Source organism: Colletotrichum phormii (assembly GCF_030913505.1).
Source record: "Colletotrichum phormii strain CBS 102054 chromosome Unknown BDP81scaffold_8, whole genome shotgun sequence".
Lineage (NCBI taxonomy): Eukaryota > Fungi > Ascomycota > Sordariomycetes > Glomerellales > Glomerellaceae > Colletotrichum > Colletotrichum phormii.
Genome location: NW_026851450.1, coordinates 460,135 through 476,797, shown reverse-complemented (window position 1 = coordinate 476,797; position 16,663 = coordinate 460,135). Strand labels below are relative to the sequence as shown.

Below are 16,663 nucleotides of genomic sequence, written 5' to 3'. Positions count from 1 at the left end.
GACTAGTTTCTGAGTTTTTCGGTGGGAACAACCGCGGAGGCGCCATGCGTAAATTTTGTCACGCAGATCGAACCCTAAAGCTTGCTCGGAACAACTGCACACAGAACTTGATCTTACTTCGCGACCTCCTTGGCCTCGGCAAGTCTAGTTGTTCCGTCCCTTACAATAAAGAACATAACGCAATCTTTGCAGCTATCCCGAACTATCTGATCCGCTACAAGTTACAGTAGCAGCAACAGCAGAATTTCGTGACGCCAGCACTACTCCGAAATGGCGCACCAAAACGGTGGAAACACGGTCTTGCTGACCGAGGAAGAGGCCCAGCGCATTCGGACCACTGTGCAAGAAACACAAAAGAAATGCTCAACGCAAAAGGGCAACACCAGAGAGTTTCGGGATGCTCACGCTACCGTTAGCCAGGCGACGGGAACCTCTCTCATGATGGACATGGGTCAAATGAGTGGCCAGGGTCAAGAGGACACAATCCCAGCACTTGGTGTTGGACAGGCATACCCACCAAGCATCGCCTCTTTGGAAGAGCTAAAGCCTATGTCGTTTTCGGAACTCACATTAGAGACACATCACCGTGGTCGTTCTTTGACAGTACAGCGTGCGAGGCGCTGTCCGGTGGTGGCGCTTGCTGTTCGCTCATGGACTGTCGTTCAAGACGAGAAGGAGAAGGAGACCGAGCGCTTGGAGATTGTGTTGCATAAGACAACAGACGGCGAAGATACCCTTGAGTCGGCACGGCGTTTCATCATCAAGGAGCCCTATTTTACCCTGACGGAAGAGGGCGAGGCTACACTTCGGATCGATCACCCCTCAGACCTCGTCATTATCAATGAGGAGATCGTGAAAGGCAGCTTGACCGAGATCGAAGATGGAACTAAAGGGGATGAGATCGCGAGGAAGTGTAAGGATAAGGGAAACGCGGCACTACAGAAGAAGGACCTCCCTCTCACTCGAACAAGTTACACTCAAGGAATCAAGGTTGCCAGGCAAGGGCCTGTTCAGAAAACGAACCCTGATATCGTACGAGACATTGCGCGGAACCGAGCTCATTCACATCTCCTTATGGACCGACAAGACGAAGCCATCGCCGACGCTAAAGCCTCTCTCATCGGGGCCGACGACCAGAAATCCAAGGAACTCGACAGCAAAGCCTACTTCCGCGCCGGTAGCGGTGCTTACAACCTGGGCCAGTTCGAAGGGGCCAAGAAGTACTTTGAGAAAGCCCACGAACTCGCGCCCGCGGAGAGAGGCGCTGCCGTCTATCTGCGCAAGGTGGAGATGCGACTTCGCGAGCAGGAAAAGGGGTCGTATGACCTGCAAAAGATTAGGGCCAACCTGACTAGAGTCTCACCACGGGCCGATGCGGCAACCTTCACAGCCAAGACTGAGGTCAAGGACAGTAAGGGAAGAGGACGTGGCTTGTTTGCGACCTGCGATATTGCTGCTGGGGAGATCGTTATGGTCGAGAAGGCTTTCTGCGTTGTCTGGGGCCATGAGAGCGAGGTTTTGACCGCGATGACTTACGATGTCCGCGACGACAAGATCAGAGTGGCACCCGTCGGCTTGACTAAGGCCATCTCGCAGAAGCTTCTAAGGAATCCTTCCCAGATCGCAAAGGTGCTGGATCTCTACGGGGATTATCAGGGCGAGGGCAAGGCTGCGTCCGAGACGCCAGAAGGCCCAGTAGTCGACGTTTTCCGGATCCACGACATCGTCTGTCGCAACGCCTTTGGACCCGGTGGCCAGTACGGAGAAGAAGGCGCCAGGAATGCAAGCACCGGTCTCTGGGTCTGGGCAGCGTACATCAACCACTCCTGCATCGCCAACGCCAAGAAGGACTATGTCGGCGACCTGATGGTCCTTCGCGCGCTTCGACCTATCGCCAAGGGCGAGGAAATCTTGCACAGCTACGACGAGTCGAGCAACTACGAGGCGAGACAGAAGGCTCTTATGACGACGTGGGGCTTTGAGTGTAGCTGCGCACTCTGCGCTGGTGAGAAGACCGACGACGCTAAGTTGCGCCAGAAGCGGCAAATGCTACTCAACGACGCGGATGACTTCGTTTCGACAACACACTGGACTAACGCGAAGAGAATCACCATTGCCAAGGCTCAGCGCCTGGCTAAAGAAATCGACGCGACATACGAAGATAAGAAGTACGAGGGCGTTCCTCGTCTTGCGTCAGAGAAAGTCCGGGAATGGCTCACAAAGGCAGCTCCTCGCAAGTGAGCTGTGAGCATGAAGGCGTAGAATTCTGCAATGTTGGATAGACTTTTCGGCCTCGTTATGGACGAGAATAGCAGAAATATCGATCTACCTGCATTGCCTATAGACCTCCCCAGATGAACGGCCGTATCAGACCAAATCCTCTGGCTCATGCTGAGCGGACATTCACACTAGCTATAAGGGTGCTACAGCCTCTCTTCGGTATTCACGAGTGAGATTTTGTGATCCAGCAGTATTAGCCCAATTTACAACTGACCACTACGGTAAACGGTCATATTTCGCCTCCTCCTTGCTTGACGCTGGAGAACCTGCCGGAATCTCGGGGTCGAAACAACGAAGCAGGTAGTCAGCTCGCGAAGCTAAGATGCCTCTCTTCGGTTCGGCTTTGGGAGTCGACATGTAAGAAGCCTAAAATTCAGACCACTCTATCAGAAATCCAAGGCTGTGGTGCGCTGATCATGTTACAATATATGAAAGCTGTCTCTTTTGGGGAAAACAGGGATACGACTCGCTGAGAGCGGAACCGCATGGACTTTGCGGAACCGCAACTCCTGATATTGTACCATGTTACCGACGCGACAACAAGGGGACATCGTCCCCCATGATCAACGAAGGTGTTCAGTTAGCCGATTGCGGGGGAAGACTCTAGCATCCGACAGGCTTTCTGTGAAGTTGGTCCTGGTTTCCGTGCATGCCGAGACGAACCACGGACTCAGAATCAGGTGCTTCCTCTCATCTGCAGGCAATATCCCCACATCAACCCCAGACGTCACGGAACGTCAGCCCATTAGCTCACAGCCTGCTCGTCACTCATATGATCTGACAATTCCCAGGCCAGAGCCTCGGGATTGTTGGTTTCGATATTTACCAAGCAACCATCCAATTCCGTCATTGCGTGTGAAGGACTTACAACCTGTTTGACTTCAGATGCCATTTGACTCACTTTGATTTGATCATTTAACATCGCCAATAGTCACGAAATATCGTCCATCATGGCGGCTTCATCACGAGTGGCCAAATCTTTTATGCTTCGAGCTTCAAGTTCAGTGTTACCTGCACTAGCGGCCTCAAGTCGAGCGACCTGCTTTTCCCCAGCCTTGACTCGTACAAATTTGAGCCCTGCCGGCTCATTGTTGATGCGACATCTCTCAACGATGAAGGCTCTTGTCTACGACGGCTCCAACTCAGTATCATTGAAGGATAAACCTCTCCCTACCATATCAAAACCAACCGATGTCATCGTCAAAGTCACCAAGACAACTATCTGCGGAACAGATCTCCACATTCGCAAGGGCGACGTAGCGACATGCCAACCAGGCACGACATTGGGCCACGAGGGAGTGGGCATCATCCACTCAACGGGAGCCTCAGTTTCACGATTTAAAGAGGGAGATCGGGTTCTCATCTCATGCATTTCCAGCTGTGCGACATGCGAGTACTGCCGCCGGGGCATGTACAGCCACTGCACGTCCGGCGGGTGGATCCTCGGAAACACTATTGACGGTACCCAAGCCGAATACGTCCGTATTCCCCACGCCGAATCCAGTCTCCACCCGATTCCGGATGGCGCCGACGACTCCTCGCTAGTGATGTTGAGTGACATCTTCCCGACAGGACTTGAATGCGGTGTGCTTAACGGCAAAGTCCAGCCAGGCGGCACTGTCGCTATTGTGGGTTCGGGTCCGATCGGTCTGGCGGCTATCATCACGGCTCAGATGTACTCTCCGTCTCAAATCATTGCCATCGACATGGATCCGAAGAGACTTGACGTTGCAAGGCAATTTGGCGCAACCGAAACCATTGACAGCTCCAAGACCGATGCTGTAACCAAGGTTAAAGAGTTGACTGAGGGTAAGGGCGCTGACTCGGTCATTGAAGCGGTTGGAATCCCCGCAACCTTTGATCTCTGCCAGAGCCTGCTCGCACCTGGAGGTGTCCTGGCCAACGTGGGAGTCCATGGAACCAAGGTTGATCTCCATCTTCAAAATTTATGGGACAAGAATATTTGTGAGTTCAAACCATCAGTCTATTGAGACGATCAAAAACCTTAACGTCTATTCTAACTCAAACATGCAGCGATTACGACTAGACTTGTGGATACAACAACGACACCGATGCTATTGAAACTTGTACAATCGGGCAAGTTGCAACCCTCGCAACTTGTTACGCACCGTAAAGATCTCTACTACTGTGTAACTTGCTAAAGTATGAGAACGTGACTGACAAGAGCTCCAGACTTCAAGCTTGGTGACATGGAGAAGGCATATGATACCTTCGGAGAAGCGTCTAAACATGGTGCTTTGAAGGTTGTGATGGATGTGGATTGAAACTCTGGAAACCAAACATCCTGCTTTGATCGCATGGAATAGTCCAAATCTTGGGAAGAATTTTGGAAGTCCGAATGTTAGTACCGAGTGCTTGATGATAGTAGAGCTCTTGTGTATAAAGTATTTGTGTGGAATATGGAGAAGCAAGGTCTCGTAACTCACATACATGGAGGGGTGCCGGCGATGTACTCTAATCACCAAAGCCAAGGCTGTCAAAAATCAACTATACCAAATGTACCTATGCCTTTATCAGTGTGATGTAAGTCGTGCAGAGACTCAGATCCGGGTTGTAATCACTCTACTGAGGTCAACCATTGGTGATGGTTCTATCGACTGCCACAATTCTGGCCGGCGTGGTGTAGTGGCATACACCTGGCAAGGCCTCTGGAGCCCAGAGGTCGCTGGTTCGAACTGCTTTAACTACCTGTGGAAGGGTAGGGCAGAGCCCAATGCGGGGCCTAGGACCCTTTCCGGGCCCTCGCCGGGTTTTCTCATATCCACACCCTCCGACCAAGAAAAAGTGGATATGCGGCGAGTACACGTCGTTAACCTAGTACTGGGGCAGGAATGGTCTTGTACAAATCAGAACATGTACGAGGGGCCTGTTTCGGCAGGCCGCCCTCTCCAGACATATCCGGCCTTAAGCCGCAAAATTCAAGAATGGAACTGGGGCACCAGCGGGAACCAGGGACAGATAGAACGCATAGTAGCCATAAGGCACGATTTGGAGGACGATTTGAACTGTATCTAGCAATAGTTATAGGGCGACGGCTCTCCACGCCATATACCCTTCGGGAGGTCGGCCGCAAGGGCGGCTGCGCCCTTGCCGCCACGGCGTTAAATATAACACACACACACATGCCACAATTCTGCGGATGCTTTACCATATCACTGGCATGGAGGTTTGGTTTATTATCTTGCACCAATCGCTTCGTACTTCTGCCACGTATATTGTCACGCCAATAAAAAAGGGAAATAATGTATGCACACATATCAACAATCGGGTGATATACATCTTTCCATCCTACCACAGCATGGTAGACGGAGCACGGAGTGCAGACGTTCGCTTCCTTTTCATGGGGTCATCTTGCCTTATCAACCCCGCGTAGAAAGCACTACGAGTGGGAGCCGGGGCTAGATAGGCACACCCAAATTCGGAAACATGTTGGACCAGTTCCATTGACATCCACATTTATGACCTATTCCAAGGCACATCGAGTGCACAAAAGAATCACTCCTATCGACATAACTACGCAGATTCCCAAAGAAGCTGCACGCGTCTTACCGCGTCTCCGGGTTCCGGTGGAGGCATTCCCCCCACGTTCAACGCCCGGGAGAGAATCACCGCGGGGCCGGCTTCTGTCTTCACGTCGCAACGGGCGCAGTAATCCTCGCGCGTGCACGGCCTTCTTGGGCAGTAAATCTCCAGAACTTAGATACCGCATTGATAAGACTGCTTGGAAAGGTGGCGTTCCGAGCCTACTAACCGGCGCCTAACACATGCTTCGAGGGTTGGCTTAGCAGTCCTTGACCATCTCTTACCCTCGTACGGTTTAGCGCCGGCATGGATGAGGCCTCAGATTTTGGAAAAGGGCCGGATGGTCCATGCATCAGTTTGATGGTCTACCAGTAACCGGCTGGAAATGAGGTAGCAGTGTAGAGTTTTCAGTAGTTAGGGGAAGAGCAGAACTTTGGCCGGATTGTATATCATTGTCGAGCCGCTGGTGCTCCTGATGGTCTCCTGTATGGGCCGTGCCAGCAACCATCATGACAAACACGACCATCACGTTCGATATTCCGGGCACGGTGCAGCTTGTCGACACCCAAGGCGTTCTCGACGTGAAGCATGGCTCGGAGCACACTAACATCGTTCTTGTTCCGCAACCGAGCAGCGATCCGAATGATCCGCTATCATGGACGCGAAAGCGCAAGACCTTCAACATCTCTTGGGTCATGACATGGTGCTTCTTCGGTGCTGCCATCGTATCCGGCCTGTCTCCCGCCTACCTCCAGATCCAAGCAGACACCGGCATCTCCGTCGCGGACCTTAGCACCGGCAATGGCCTCATGTACCTCTTTCTCGGCTGGGGCACTCTGCTCACCCAAAACTTCGCGCTCAATTACGGCCGACGCCCGACTCTTGTTTATTCTATGGTCGCGATGACCTTCATCAGTCTATGGACTGCCTACGTCAAGTCCCGAGCCGAATTCTTTGTGAACCGCATCATTATCGGCATCATCTCTTCGCCAATGGAGACTCTCATCGAAGTTATAATCGACGACCTCTATTTCGTCCACCAACGAGGCTTTTACATGGGAATCTACAGTTGGACGCTGTGGTGCGGTGCCTTCCTCTGCCCAGTCGCCACTGGCTTCATCGCCGAAGACCTGGGTTGGCGTTGGATCCAGTACATTCTGTCCATCATAGGAGTCGTAGTCACCATCTTGACCTTTCTTTTCTTCGAAGAAACCATGTTCTACAGGCCCAGTCTACAAACCGATATCCGTGGCATCCCCAATCAGCAACGAGGTGTTTTTGATAGCGATAAGAGCGCGGTCGACACCGAGCCGTCCGATGACAGAAAACCTCAAGTTGCGAATGATTTGACCACAGTCAACTCTGACAACGAGACACGCACTTTGCCGACCCGCGTCGAGGCAGCACCCGAGAAGCTTTTTTGGTCCAGGTTCAAGCTATGGGGCTATCAAGACGACCGGAAACCGAAACAGCTGAAGCAGTCTCTTCTACCATTTTACCTCCTTCGATTTCCTTCCGTCATCTTCGCGGGTATTCTGGTTGGGGGAATTCTCTCGTGGTACAACGTGGTCGGCGGCTCCTTGGCCCTCATCCTTGGCAACCCACCTTACAACTTTGGTTCAAACGTCATCGGTCTCTTTTACCTTGCTTCGGTGATTGGGGTCTCGATAGGATGCTTGATATCAAGCTGGGCCAGCGATGCCTTGTCAGTATGGATGGCTCGCCGACATGGAGGTGTTATGGAACCAGAGCATCGTCTTTGGGTGTGCTTCCTGGCTATCATAGCCCATCCGGTCGGTTGCATCTTATACGGCGTAGGGGCTTCATACCAGATCCACTGGGTCGGTATTGCTTTTGGGTTGGCCTTGATATCTGTTACTCTTCCACTGGGAACAAGCATGGCGTTCACATATATCCTTGACAGCTTCAAGGACCTGGCTGGTGAGGGCTTCGTGTCGGCTATTCTCATTCGCAACACCATGGGTAAGTTGACGTCGTCTTTCCTCTCAGCATTTTAACTAACCATGCCTAGGCTTCGCTTTCAGCTACGCTGTAGTACCCATGATCAATAGCATTGGCCTTCGAGATGCCTTCATAGTGACCGCTGTTCTTGGAGTAACGTTTTGGGCACTGTGTTTGGTCATGATGTACATAGGAAAGCCCTTACGACGTATGGCAGCACCTCATTACTGGGACATGGTAGAAAAGCATAGCCTATCAGGACACTGAGTCTCTACAGAAAATTAGCCACGTCTTATGCGTGGAGAGTTTTATGCAATAGTTCTCGCGCTCTCTACACATGTAACATGAACAAACAAAGTTCAACCACAATTGCTGCGTTTGGGTGATGAAGCTCCTTGCAGTTACATCCAAACTTGACTTGGTTCCTTGCAGATACTTGCCAGCGTCAAATACAACGCAGTTGAATTCTGGTAGGTCTCGGAGTACACCTAGGAATTGCCCGCATATGTTGCTGTGTATCTCAGTTCTACCTTTAGTACATCAAAGTATTTTCACAACGATGGCGACAAAGTTTGAAAAGTGATCTTCTTTTCTGGCATAGGATATCGTGCTTGTGAGGTGGACCAATCGCATCGTCTCGGGGATTCTACTTTAGCAGAACATACATACGACTACAAGCCCAGGTAATTCTGGTGATGATTCAGCCGACTTGTGTGAGTATTTCTGGACAGGAAAGGAGTCATTATGATGTTAGACTGGAAAGTCTAGCCGTGCCCTCCATTCCACGAGAAACATCTTTCCGAATGTAGTAGCAAGATGGACCATCTTGAGGCTTACGTTGTGTAACACCTTTCGAGCTAGCCCTCAATGTTGATTCACTTGGCCCCTCTATCAATGGGTAAGACAGATGAACTGAAAGCGGCAACCCGAAGGCATATCATGCAAGACTAGAGCAGTACGAGCTTGGCATTATTTCAACATAAAGACCCCCCGCTCCGAGCTTGAACCCCCGCGCTGACTGCATGCAGGCTACTTGAGCCTCTTGGCTACGTTTCTTGGTTGCCCTCCAAGTAGATAAGTAGCTCAGAAATGGTACTGGTGCGCCCCCAGGGATGTCTTCCTACCAAGCCTGCTGATAAATTCTTCTAAACATAATCAGTTGAGCTCATAACAGTTCACCGCAGGCTTCACCATGGCTTCCGCCCAATTCTTCAATTATCCAGGCACCGAGTCTAATGCGGAGCAATATCACTACTCCCAAGCCGTAAAGATCGGGAATATCGTTCGCACATCCGGCCAGGGCGGCTGGGACGAGAATGGCAACATCACAACCGACCTCGAGAAGCAGATCACCATGGCTTTCGAGAATGCGCTTAAAGCTCTCCAAGCTGTTCATCCCCGTCTCGGCTTCAAAGAAATCTACGCGATTCGTTCCTATCATCTTGACATGGACTCGAGTTTCGACGTCATGACGGCGACTTTCAAGAAACTGTTCCCGAATCATCGACCTATCTGGACATGTACGCAGATTGGCAAGCTTGGACTAGAAGGAATGCATGTTGAGATCGAGGTCGAGGCGTTGATTCCTGTCTAAGAGACATGGATACGGGATGCGTAGGAAACTTTCACAATCTTGTGGCCTAGGCACGATCCATACTGGCGCGGTTTTCTCTTTTTTTCTTCTAGTACTCCATGTTGTGGATACCGGTATTTGCATCATCATCAATCACCGAGAGCAGCATTGTATAACTTTCAACGGCCTCTGACTATGAAGAAACCGATGTGATTGTGTAATATCACTCAACTTTATTACAAATCGTTATTTGGCAGCAGCCAGCCCAAAGTTTATGTTACCAGCTTCAAGGGACCATTGCCAGACCGTAGAATACTGGCAGTCTCAAATAAAGTTCAACACTTCAGTATTCGTAAGCTACTGATAAATCTCCGACTCGTGATTGAGAATTTACATTGATACCTGGTGTTTATAGTTTCCACAACTCTGGCAGAAGGTCCAAGCCAAGACGCAAGTTCATCCTGACACAAACTCGGCTGCGCATGCAGTAGTGATGCAACCCGCAGCTAAGCTCACTGCTGGCGGAACTTTGATTGGCAGCACTGAAGTAAGTTTAGTTTGCTTGCTCCCCGTCCAGGGCGGTTGAGAAGCCTTCCTATGGTAGTCGTGCATGGACCAAAGTTGAGGCCTACGCAACGTCGCAACCAAGCTAGAAGTAAGTTGAGGTGTAGTGGTGGGTTGCCTGTCTTGGATATCCAGTTCCGACTTGGGACTGGGCAACATGTCTCATGCTTCGTATCCGTAATCTGGAATCACCTCAAGCAATCAAAGAGTTGAGCTTCCACTTTCCCGGGCATCTAATTCAAGCTATCCGACCACCCTGTAAGCTACACCTCAACAACCCCGCGTCAATGGTCAAAAAAGTTGCCTAATTCGGACAGCTACTGCGGGAAACCCCGCACCCCTCTCAACGGCGTTGGGACGGCCGAAATTGACGCTGCACAACTTGGAGTAGGTGGGGAGAAGTATCCGTAACCTCGGTGGGCTCATAGGGCCATGAGACGGGATCTTGTCCATCTTTTGTCTGCTTCAGGATTTCCGAGCCGTCAGTGTGGCTCCGTCTGATAGCTATCCGCTGATGATCTGCAGAATTACACAGATCCGCTCCCCCACTTGTCTGGGACACTTTGATGGCGGAGACTTAATGATCCCATTTATTGCCTAGTCTGTCCGACATGCATTGACAGCTTGCGTGAATAAGAGGGCGGGCTACCTCTCGTCTTCGACTTGAGGCAAGACTCACTGCGCTGATTTGTTCAACTCGTTGTGTCTTATTTTTTTCCCCTTACCCACACACTTCAGAGTCGAGGATGTCAGCTTCTACATTGGACCTCACAGCGCCGAATGGCACGAAGATCGCCCTGCCTACCGGGCTCTTCATCAATAATGAGTTCGTTAAGGCAAGCTCAGGATCGAAAATCACAGCCATCAACCCAAGGTAGGATAACGATTCAAACTCGTCTAGGTATCTATTTTCATGAGACTAATGACATGAAAGTGATGAATCTGAGATCGCTGCAGTAGAAGCCGCATCGCCCGAGGATGTCGACAAGGCCGTAAAAGCAGCACGGGCAGCGCTTAATGCTCCGGGATGGGGTGACATCTCTGCCACGGACCGAGGCAGGTTGATGTACAAGCTCGCCGACCTCGTCGAGGCAAATCAAGAGACCCTTGCCACGCTCGAGACGTGGAATGGCGGCAAGCCGTATGGCGTGGCCCTCGGAGAAGATGTTGCGGAAACAATTTCGACGTTACGTTACTACGCTGGCTGGGCCGACAAGATCCACGGCGAGACCATCCCGACAACCCCTCAGAAGTTTGCGTACACATTGAAGCAGCCGATTGGAGTTTGTGGACAAATCATCCCGTGGAATTATCCAATCATGATGGCGGCATGGTCAGTGAATCTGCTTCCTCAAGTGAGTAAGGCCGAACTAACGCACCTCCTAGGAAGCTCGGTCCGGCGCTGGCATGTGGCAACACAGTGGTTTTGAAACCTGCTGAACAGACGCCCCTCTCTGTCTTGTACTTTGCGACTTTGATCAAAGAAGCTGGATTCCCTCCAGGCGTCATTAACATTGTGAACGGCCTTGGAAGGGAGGCAGGCAGCGCCATGGTTTCTCATACCGATGTTGATAAAGTCGCGTTTACCGGCTCCACCGCAACCGGGAGACAGATTATGAAATCTGCGAGCGTCAACCTCAAGAACATCACACTAGAGACTGGCGGAAAGTCACCTCTTGTGGTCTTCAGCGACGCTGATCTCGACCAAGCAGCGAAATGGGGCCATGTTGGCATCATGAGCAACCAAGGACAGATCTGCACCTCTACTTCCAGGATCCTGGTTCAAGAAGATGTCTACCAGGACTACGTTGCACGATTCAAGGCGATATGTCTTGAGAACAAGGTCGGCAACCCATTCGATGACGACACATTCCAAGGACCTCAAATCACGAAAGTCCAGTATGAGAAGATTCTCGGCTATATCCAGGCCGGCAAGAATGAAGGCGCCACTCTTGTGACCGGCGGTGTTCCGCACAAGAACGTTGGCGATGGCAAAGGATTCTTCATTGAGCCAACAGTCTTCTCCGACGTGAAGAAAGACATGAGAATCTTCCAAGAAGAGGTGTTCGGTCCTTTCGTCGCCATCACACCCTTCAAGACGGAGGAAGAGGCGGTTGCGCTGGCTAACAACACATCATATGGCCTCGGAGCTGCGTTGTTCTCACGCGACATTGAGCGATGCCACCGCGTAGCCGCCCGTCTCGAGTCTGGAATGGTCTGGATCAACAGTTCAAACGACTCTGATATCCGTGTTCCATTCGGTGGCGTCAAGCAGAGTGGTATCGGGCGCGAATTGGGAGAAGCCGGCCTCGCTGCTTACTCACAGACGAAGGCAGTTCACGTCAACTTGGGATACAAGCTTTGAGCGGGTTGAGTATAGGAATTTGAAAGTTCATAGCCACATAATCTATTACCAGCCCAACTCTGTCGTTGAATTATAGCACGACGGCATCTGACGCCAACTCAGAGTACATTTCCGACCAAGATACGTCCTCTCGAGCGGCCTTCCAGACACCACACAAGACCTCAGAAACAGTGTGCAAGCTGGCGAACCGCATCTCATCGCGAATAATATGGAGTATACCCAGAACCGCTTTTCTGTGTCTTGGGGACTGAACATGCGCACCGGCAACGAGCAATGGGAAAATAACACAATTGAGCACCTTTGACGGCTGTTTCATATCAATGATGCACTCCAAACACGGCAAAACGTGCTGTTGTACAAGGGAGTGGGAGACTGGCAGACCACAAATGGCTCGATACATGTAGATGAGAGCCGTATGCTGAAAGGCACGAATTAGAGTGAAATCGTTATTTACCTCCGAGTCCGGGTCCGCATCTCCAGTATCTGAAGATGTGTCTGTGATCCTGGCATACATCGGAGACAAAGCCGTCTCGAAATTGCGGATAGTCTCCATCGAGAGTTGTTCGGTGTTGTTGTTCAGAGCATCTCGGTACTCTGTTAGCCGAGATATTTGCTTGAAAACTGAGGCAAGAGATGAACGCCCTAGGATGTCTCTTCCCCACCAAACGAATCTCTTCTCAATCGTATCCCATATTTCGTGAGGGAACGAGGGTTTCCCTCCTTTGAGCATGATGGTTGTGAGATCTGTTGATGCGAACTCGGAGAGGAGCATGTGGATCGATTCATGACTCGTCTCTAGAACTGGGAGAATGCCCCCAAGACTGTCGATGATTGCCTTGACGCCCCCATGGTGACTTGACGTGGACGCAGATACCTGAGCGCACTCAAGGTATCCGTCGTGGAAATAGAGTAAGAGCACAGCGAGCAACAGGGTCATGAGTGAACTCTTATCCACCATGTGAGCCCCGCCGACCTCTCCGCGGACGGCCGCGAGACACTCGAGTCGCTTCATGCGGAGAAGACTGCGGCTGTTTCTTCCGTCTTGGAGAACCCGGTGCGCATCCGCAATGACGCACGCCGCGAGAAGCACGACTCGATGCTCGAGGGCCTGTAAGATTGGAGCCGCGCATGGTTCCGGGGCCGTTGTAAAAAGCGGCCACAGGCGGTGGTGGAAGTAGTCCAGGGCGCGCCGTTCGTCTGAAGCCAGACAGGACGCGAGCTGCGCGTCTCTGGTGGCGATCTGGTAGATGGCCGGAGCCTTGATCGTGGGCCGCGTGCTCCATTTCAGGCGACGAGCGTTGAAGTCGCAATCTGCGCCAATCTTGGAGCATCGATTGCACCGGGGTTTGGTCAGGTCGCACTTGATGCGGCGTTTCTTGCAGGGCCAACAGGATCCCTCAACGACCCTGACTCTATTTGTGGGCATCTTTGGGACGCCAACGTTCAAGAGACGGCTAGCTTGATGCTTTATAAGGCTACGTCAATGTCGAATCTGGGTAGTCTCTCGGCGACGTTCGCGATAGCAGATAAGTGGTGAGTGGAGATCCAAGCCTGATGTTGTGGTTTGCTATCAGCAGGGTTCGGATTCCCGTCTGGTATCAACGCCCCTCCTCCCAAGTCTCGAGAAGGGTTCGGGAGATGGGGAAGCTGTGCGGGGGAAAAGGGGGTTGAGCACGGATGGGATCCGGGCTGAATTGGCTCGAAGAAGCTCGAAAGTTTGCGAGATTTGGTCCATCTAGTTTCCTCAAGGGGTTTAGCGGCAGTTGAAATGACCGGGTTTGCTGTTTTGTGTGACAGCTGTAACTGTTATCCGGGATCAAACCTTGTTTTGCAGATCAAAGAACGCGTCGGAAGTTCATTCGGTGGGTTGGAGGTCATAATCCGCGTTGAACCCAATGGTTGCAAATTTTCTAATGGGCAACAACCATCCCCAATAGAGAGTGAGCTCTTCACGACAAGTCAACAATGGACCCGGCAACGAACGAGACATGGGCTGAAGTCCAGATGACGCCCAATCCTTTGACAACTATGAGCACTGCCGTCGCGCTGGTCGCATGCTCGATCGTAGCTCTTGTTTTGGGCATCCGGCTAGCCCGGTCACCGCAAGCAGCGAGCAAGCCGCTAGAAATCACACAAGTACAACTTGTTGCCCTTTGTCAAAGTAATAAATGTGAATAATTCTAACACTAATTGTACAGCTTTACATATATCCTATCAAAGGACTTGGGGGATGCGCGGTGCAACGAGCACATTTGGGCAAATACGGCCTAATTGGAGATAGGACGTTTTCGCTGCAAAAGGTCATTCGGGATAAGACCGACCCGTCCAAGAAGACATATGAAACCATGTTTATCGGCTACTACCTTTATATGGCATTGTTCCGGGCTTCGATGGAGCACAACGGGAGGCAAGAAAATGCGACCGAAGGAGAAGTGGTAGTACAATGGCACGGCCGAGGAACGGAGCACGGCAAAACAATCAACGAAGCAAACGTCACCACTACTGACGAAATTCGATTCAGACTATCGCCAAGTACAGAGAGGCTAGAGGTGATTGAAACAAGTCTTCACGTGAGCCAGGCTAAGGCTTACGACATGGGCGACAAACTTGCGGCGTGGTTCTCGGAGCGCCTCGGGGTTGAGGCAAGACTTGCCTACATTGGCAACGGCTCACGGCCTGTCCTAGGATCTCTAGCACCAAACAGCAAAGGAGGACTGAAAAAGGCCAGGCTTGCTCGGCGTCTCAAGTCCTTCATCCCCTTTACCAGGTTTCCCGAGGAGCGTCTTGTCTTCAACGACCTTGCGCACTACCTCGTCGTCACCGAAGAGTCCACAGCGGAGGTCTCTTCCCGCCTCGAGGGCGACTTGACGATGGATGTTCGAAAGTTCCGTCCGAATGTTGTTGTCAAAGGTGCAAGCGGCCCTTTCGTAGAGGACTTCTGGGGCGAGTTGACTTTTGACGGCGGTGTCCAGATGCCTCTGACGGCCAACTGTTATCGCTGCCAAAGTATCACTGTCGACTATGAAACTGGCAAGACGGCGAGTGATGACCGCGGACTGGTATGGAAGAAGCTGAATAAAGACCGCCGAGTTGATAAGGGTGCCAAATACAGCCCTGTATTTGGACGTTACGGATACTGCTTCGGGTCAGCTGTTGGCGAGACATTGAGTGTTGGCCAGAGAGCGCGAGTCTCCCACGTCAATCCGGACAGAACGACTTTCGGTAATAATCCTTCATTCTCACTCATAGTCGAGTACTTTGCTGATGAAACTTTTAGATTGGCCGCATCTTACAACGTTCGGCGTTAGCCAGAAGAAACAATAGATCGGGATGTTTAAGTTTGGAAGACTTACAAACATGGCAGCCTCCGACGGAGTGAGAGGATAATCCTAGAAACCGACATAGAACACAAAAGCGTTTTCCCGATGAGATGGAAGCACTTTGGTGTCCACAAGTGCCATAGCAAGTCGAGGGGCTAATGAGTGAGCAATCAGCATTACCTTGGGTTGAGCTCAAAGAGCTGTATCACCCAGCTACCTATCGGCGACTTAAGTAGAATCCAATTGCTACAGGCGCGTTAAACCCGTCAATAGCTAGAATGTTAATCAAAAGCAGCTTTCTGTCCGGGCCAGAGCCCTTCGCCTCCCGGAGGATGATAGTGTGCATGAAGTACAACGCTGGATCGTCATTGAGACTCGGGTCAGCGGCATATGGTAGCTGACTTCTCGCTCCGCTAAGGTGCGCCGGCGCTAACCTCCGCAAACTCCATGTCCCACCGAGTTCGTCCGAGTCTTGGATCGGCTTAGCAATTGCCGCGAACCGCCATCGTCAAGATTGATGACAACAGACGTACCGGATAACTCAACCACCGAATCATTGGCTTAGGGACGTTCCACGAGTGTCATGAGGCGGTGAAACAGACCCCCAGTGCCGAGACAAAGATTCCAAAGCTTCTCAAAAATTCTTGAGGACCCAGGCTGACATAGACTATCACGTACATTTGCAAGGACAAGTGATCTAACTTGGGGATTAGGTAACGTTATCCATCCCTTTGCATTCTGCATTGTTTATCATTGACCATGCGTGGACCAAACTGCAGTGCAACTTTCTAATGGATCGAATAGGCTTAGTCAAGTCCGCACAAAATCCGCGAGCAACTCCACTAGGAATGCATAGTTCTAGCGACATTGACGCAAGCAGCCAACGCCAAAGGCTGTGATCGACGCACAGGTAGCCAAAGTCGTAGATGACTTAGGCGCGGCTGCGGAGAATATGTAAGCCCAAAGTACGCAAAGCTATCAGGTATTCCGACTGGAGATCAGAACGGACGAAGCTGAACTCAAAGCATGTCTCCCTTAGGTAGTAAGAGTGTACCG

General features: G+C 51.3%; 7 protein-coding genes across 7 annotated transcripts; 6 read left to right on the top strand and 1 right to left on the bottom strand.

Annotated features, from left to right (window-relative positions):
• Positions 1-270: 270 nt before the first annotated feature.
• On the top strand, positions 271-2,241 carry BDP81DRAFT_393286 (tetratricopeptide; the record flags this gene model as incomplete). Its single annotated transcript, XM_060587813.1, has 1 exon — positions 271-2,241. One exon carries the CDS (start codon positions 271-273, stop codon positions 2,239-2,241), a length of 1,971 nt encoding a protein of 656 aa, XP_060446185.1.
• A 1,151-nt stretch (positions 2,242-3,392) lies between these two features.
• Positions 3,393-4,565, top strand: BDP81DRAFT_460256 (alcohol dehydrogenase GroES domain-containing protein; the record flags this gene model as incomplete). Its single annotated transcript, XM_060593637.1, has 3 exons — positions 3,393-4,245; positions 4,315-4,410; positions 4,474-4,565. 3 exons carry the CDS (start codon positions 3,393-3,395, stop codon positions 4,563-4,565), a joined length of 1,041 nt encoding a protein of 346 aa, XP_060446184.1.
• A 1,669-nt stretch (positions 4,566-6,234) lies between these two features.
• On the top strand, positions 6,235-8,299 carry BDP81DRAFT_346803 (major facilitator superfamily domain-containing protein). Its single transcript, XM_060586123.1, has 2 exons — positions 6,235-7,806; positions 7,856-8,299. Exons 1-2 carry the CDS (start codon positions 6,333-6,335, stop codon positions 8,050-8,052), a joined length of 1,671 nt encoding a protein of 556 aa, XP_060446183.1. The 5' UTR covers positions 6,235-6,332; the 3' UTR covers positions 8,053-8,299.
• Positions 8,300-8,936: 637 nt separating this feature from the next.
• Positions 8,937-9,705, top strand: BDP81DRAFT_425500 (endoribonuclease L-PSP). The gene has a single exon (XM_060590225.1). It carries the CDS (start codon positions 8,978-8,980, stop codon positions 9,377-9,379), a length of 402 nt encoding a protein of 133 aa, XP_060446182.1. The 5' UTR covers positions 8,937-8,977; the 3' UTR covers positions 9,380-9,705.
• Positions 9,706-10,507: 802 nt separating this feature from the next.
• On the top strand, positions 10,508-12,322 carry BDP81DRAFT_211250 (aldehyde dehydrogenase). The gene is made up of 3 exons (XM_060582668.1): positions 10,508-10,796; positions 10,857-11,255; positions 11,309-12,322. The coding sequence occupies exons 1-3, from the start codon at positions 10,669-10,671 to the stop codon at positions 12,285-12,287; spliced, it is 1,506 nt and encodes a 501-aa protein (XP_060446181.1). The 5' UTR covers positions 10,508-10,668; the 3' UTR covers positions 12,288-12,322.
• A 35-nt stretch (positions 12,323-12,357) lies between these two features.
• BDP81DRAFT_316895 (fungal-specific transcription factor domain-containing protein) lies at positions 12,358-13,713 on the bottom strand (the record flags this gene model as incomplete). Its single annotated transcript, XM_060584206.1, has 1 exon — positions 12,358-13,713. One exon carries the CDS (start codon positions 13,711-13,713, stop codon positions 12,358-12,360), a length of 1,356 nt encoding a protein of 451 aa, XP_060446180.1.
• Positions 13,714-14,166: 453 nt separating this feature from the next.
• On the top strand, positions 14,167-15,909 carry BDP81DRAFT_470874 (uncharacterized protein). The gene is made up of 3 exons (XM_060594567.1): positions 14,167-14,423; positions 14,486-15,509; positions 15,565-15,909. The coding sequence occupies exons 1-3, from the start codon at positions 14,253-14,255 to the stop codon at positions 15,609-15,611; spliced, it is 1,242 nt and encodes a 413-aa protein (XP_060446179.1). The 5' UTR covers positions 14,167-14,252; the 3' UTR covers positions 15,612-15,909.
• Positions 15,910-16,663: the final 754 nt, after the last annotated feature.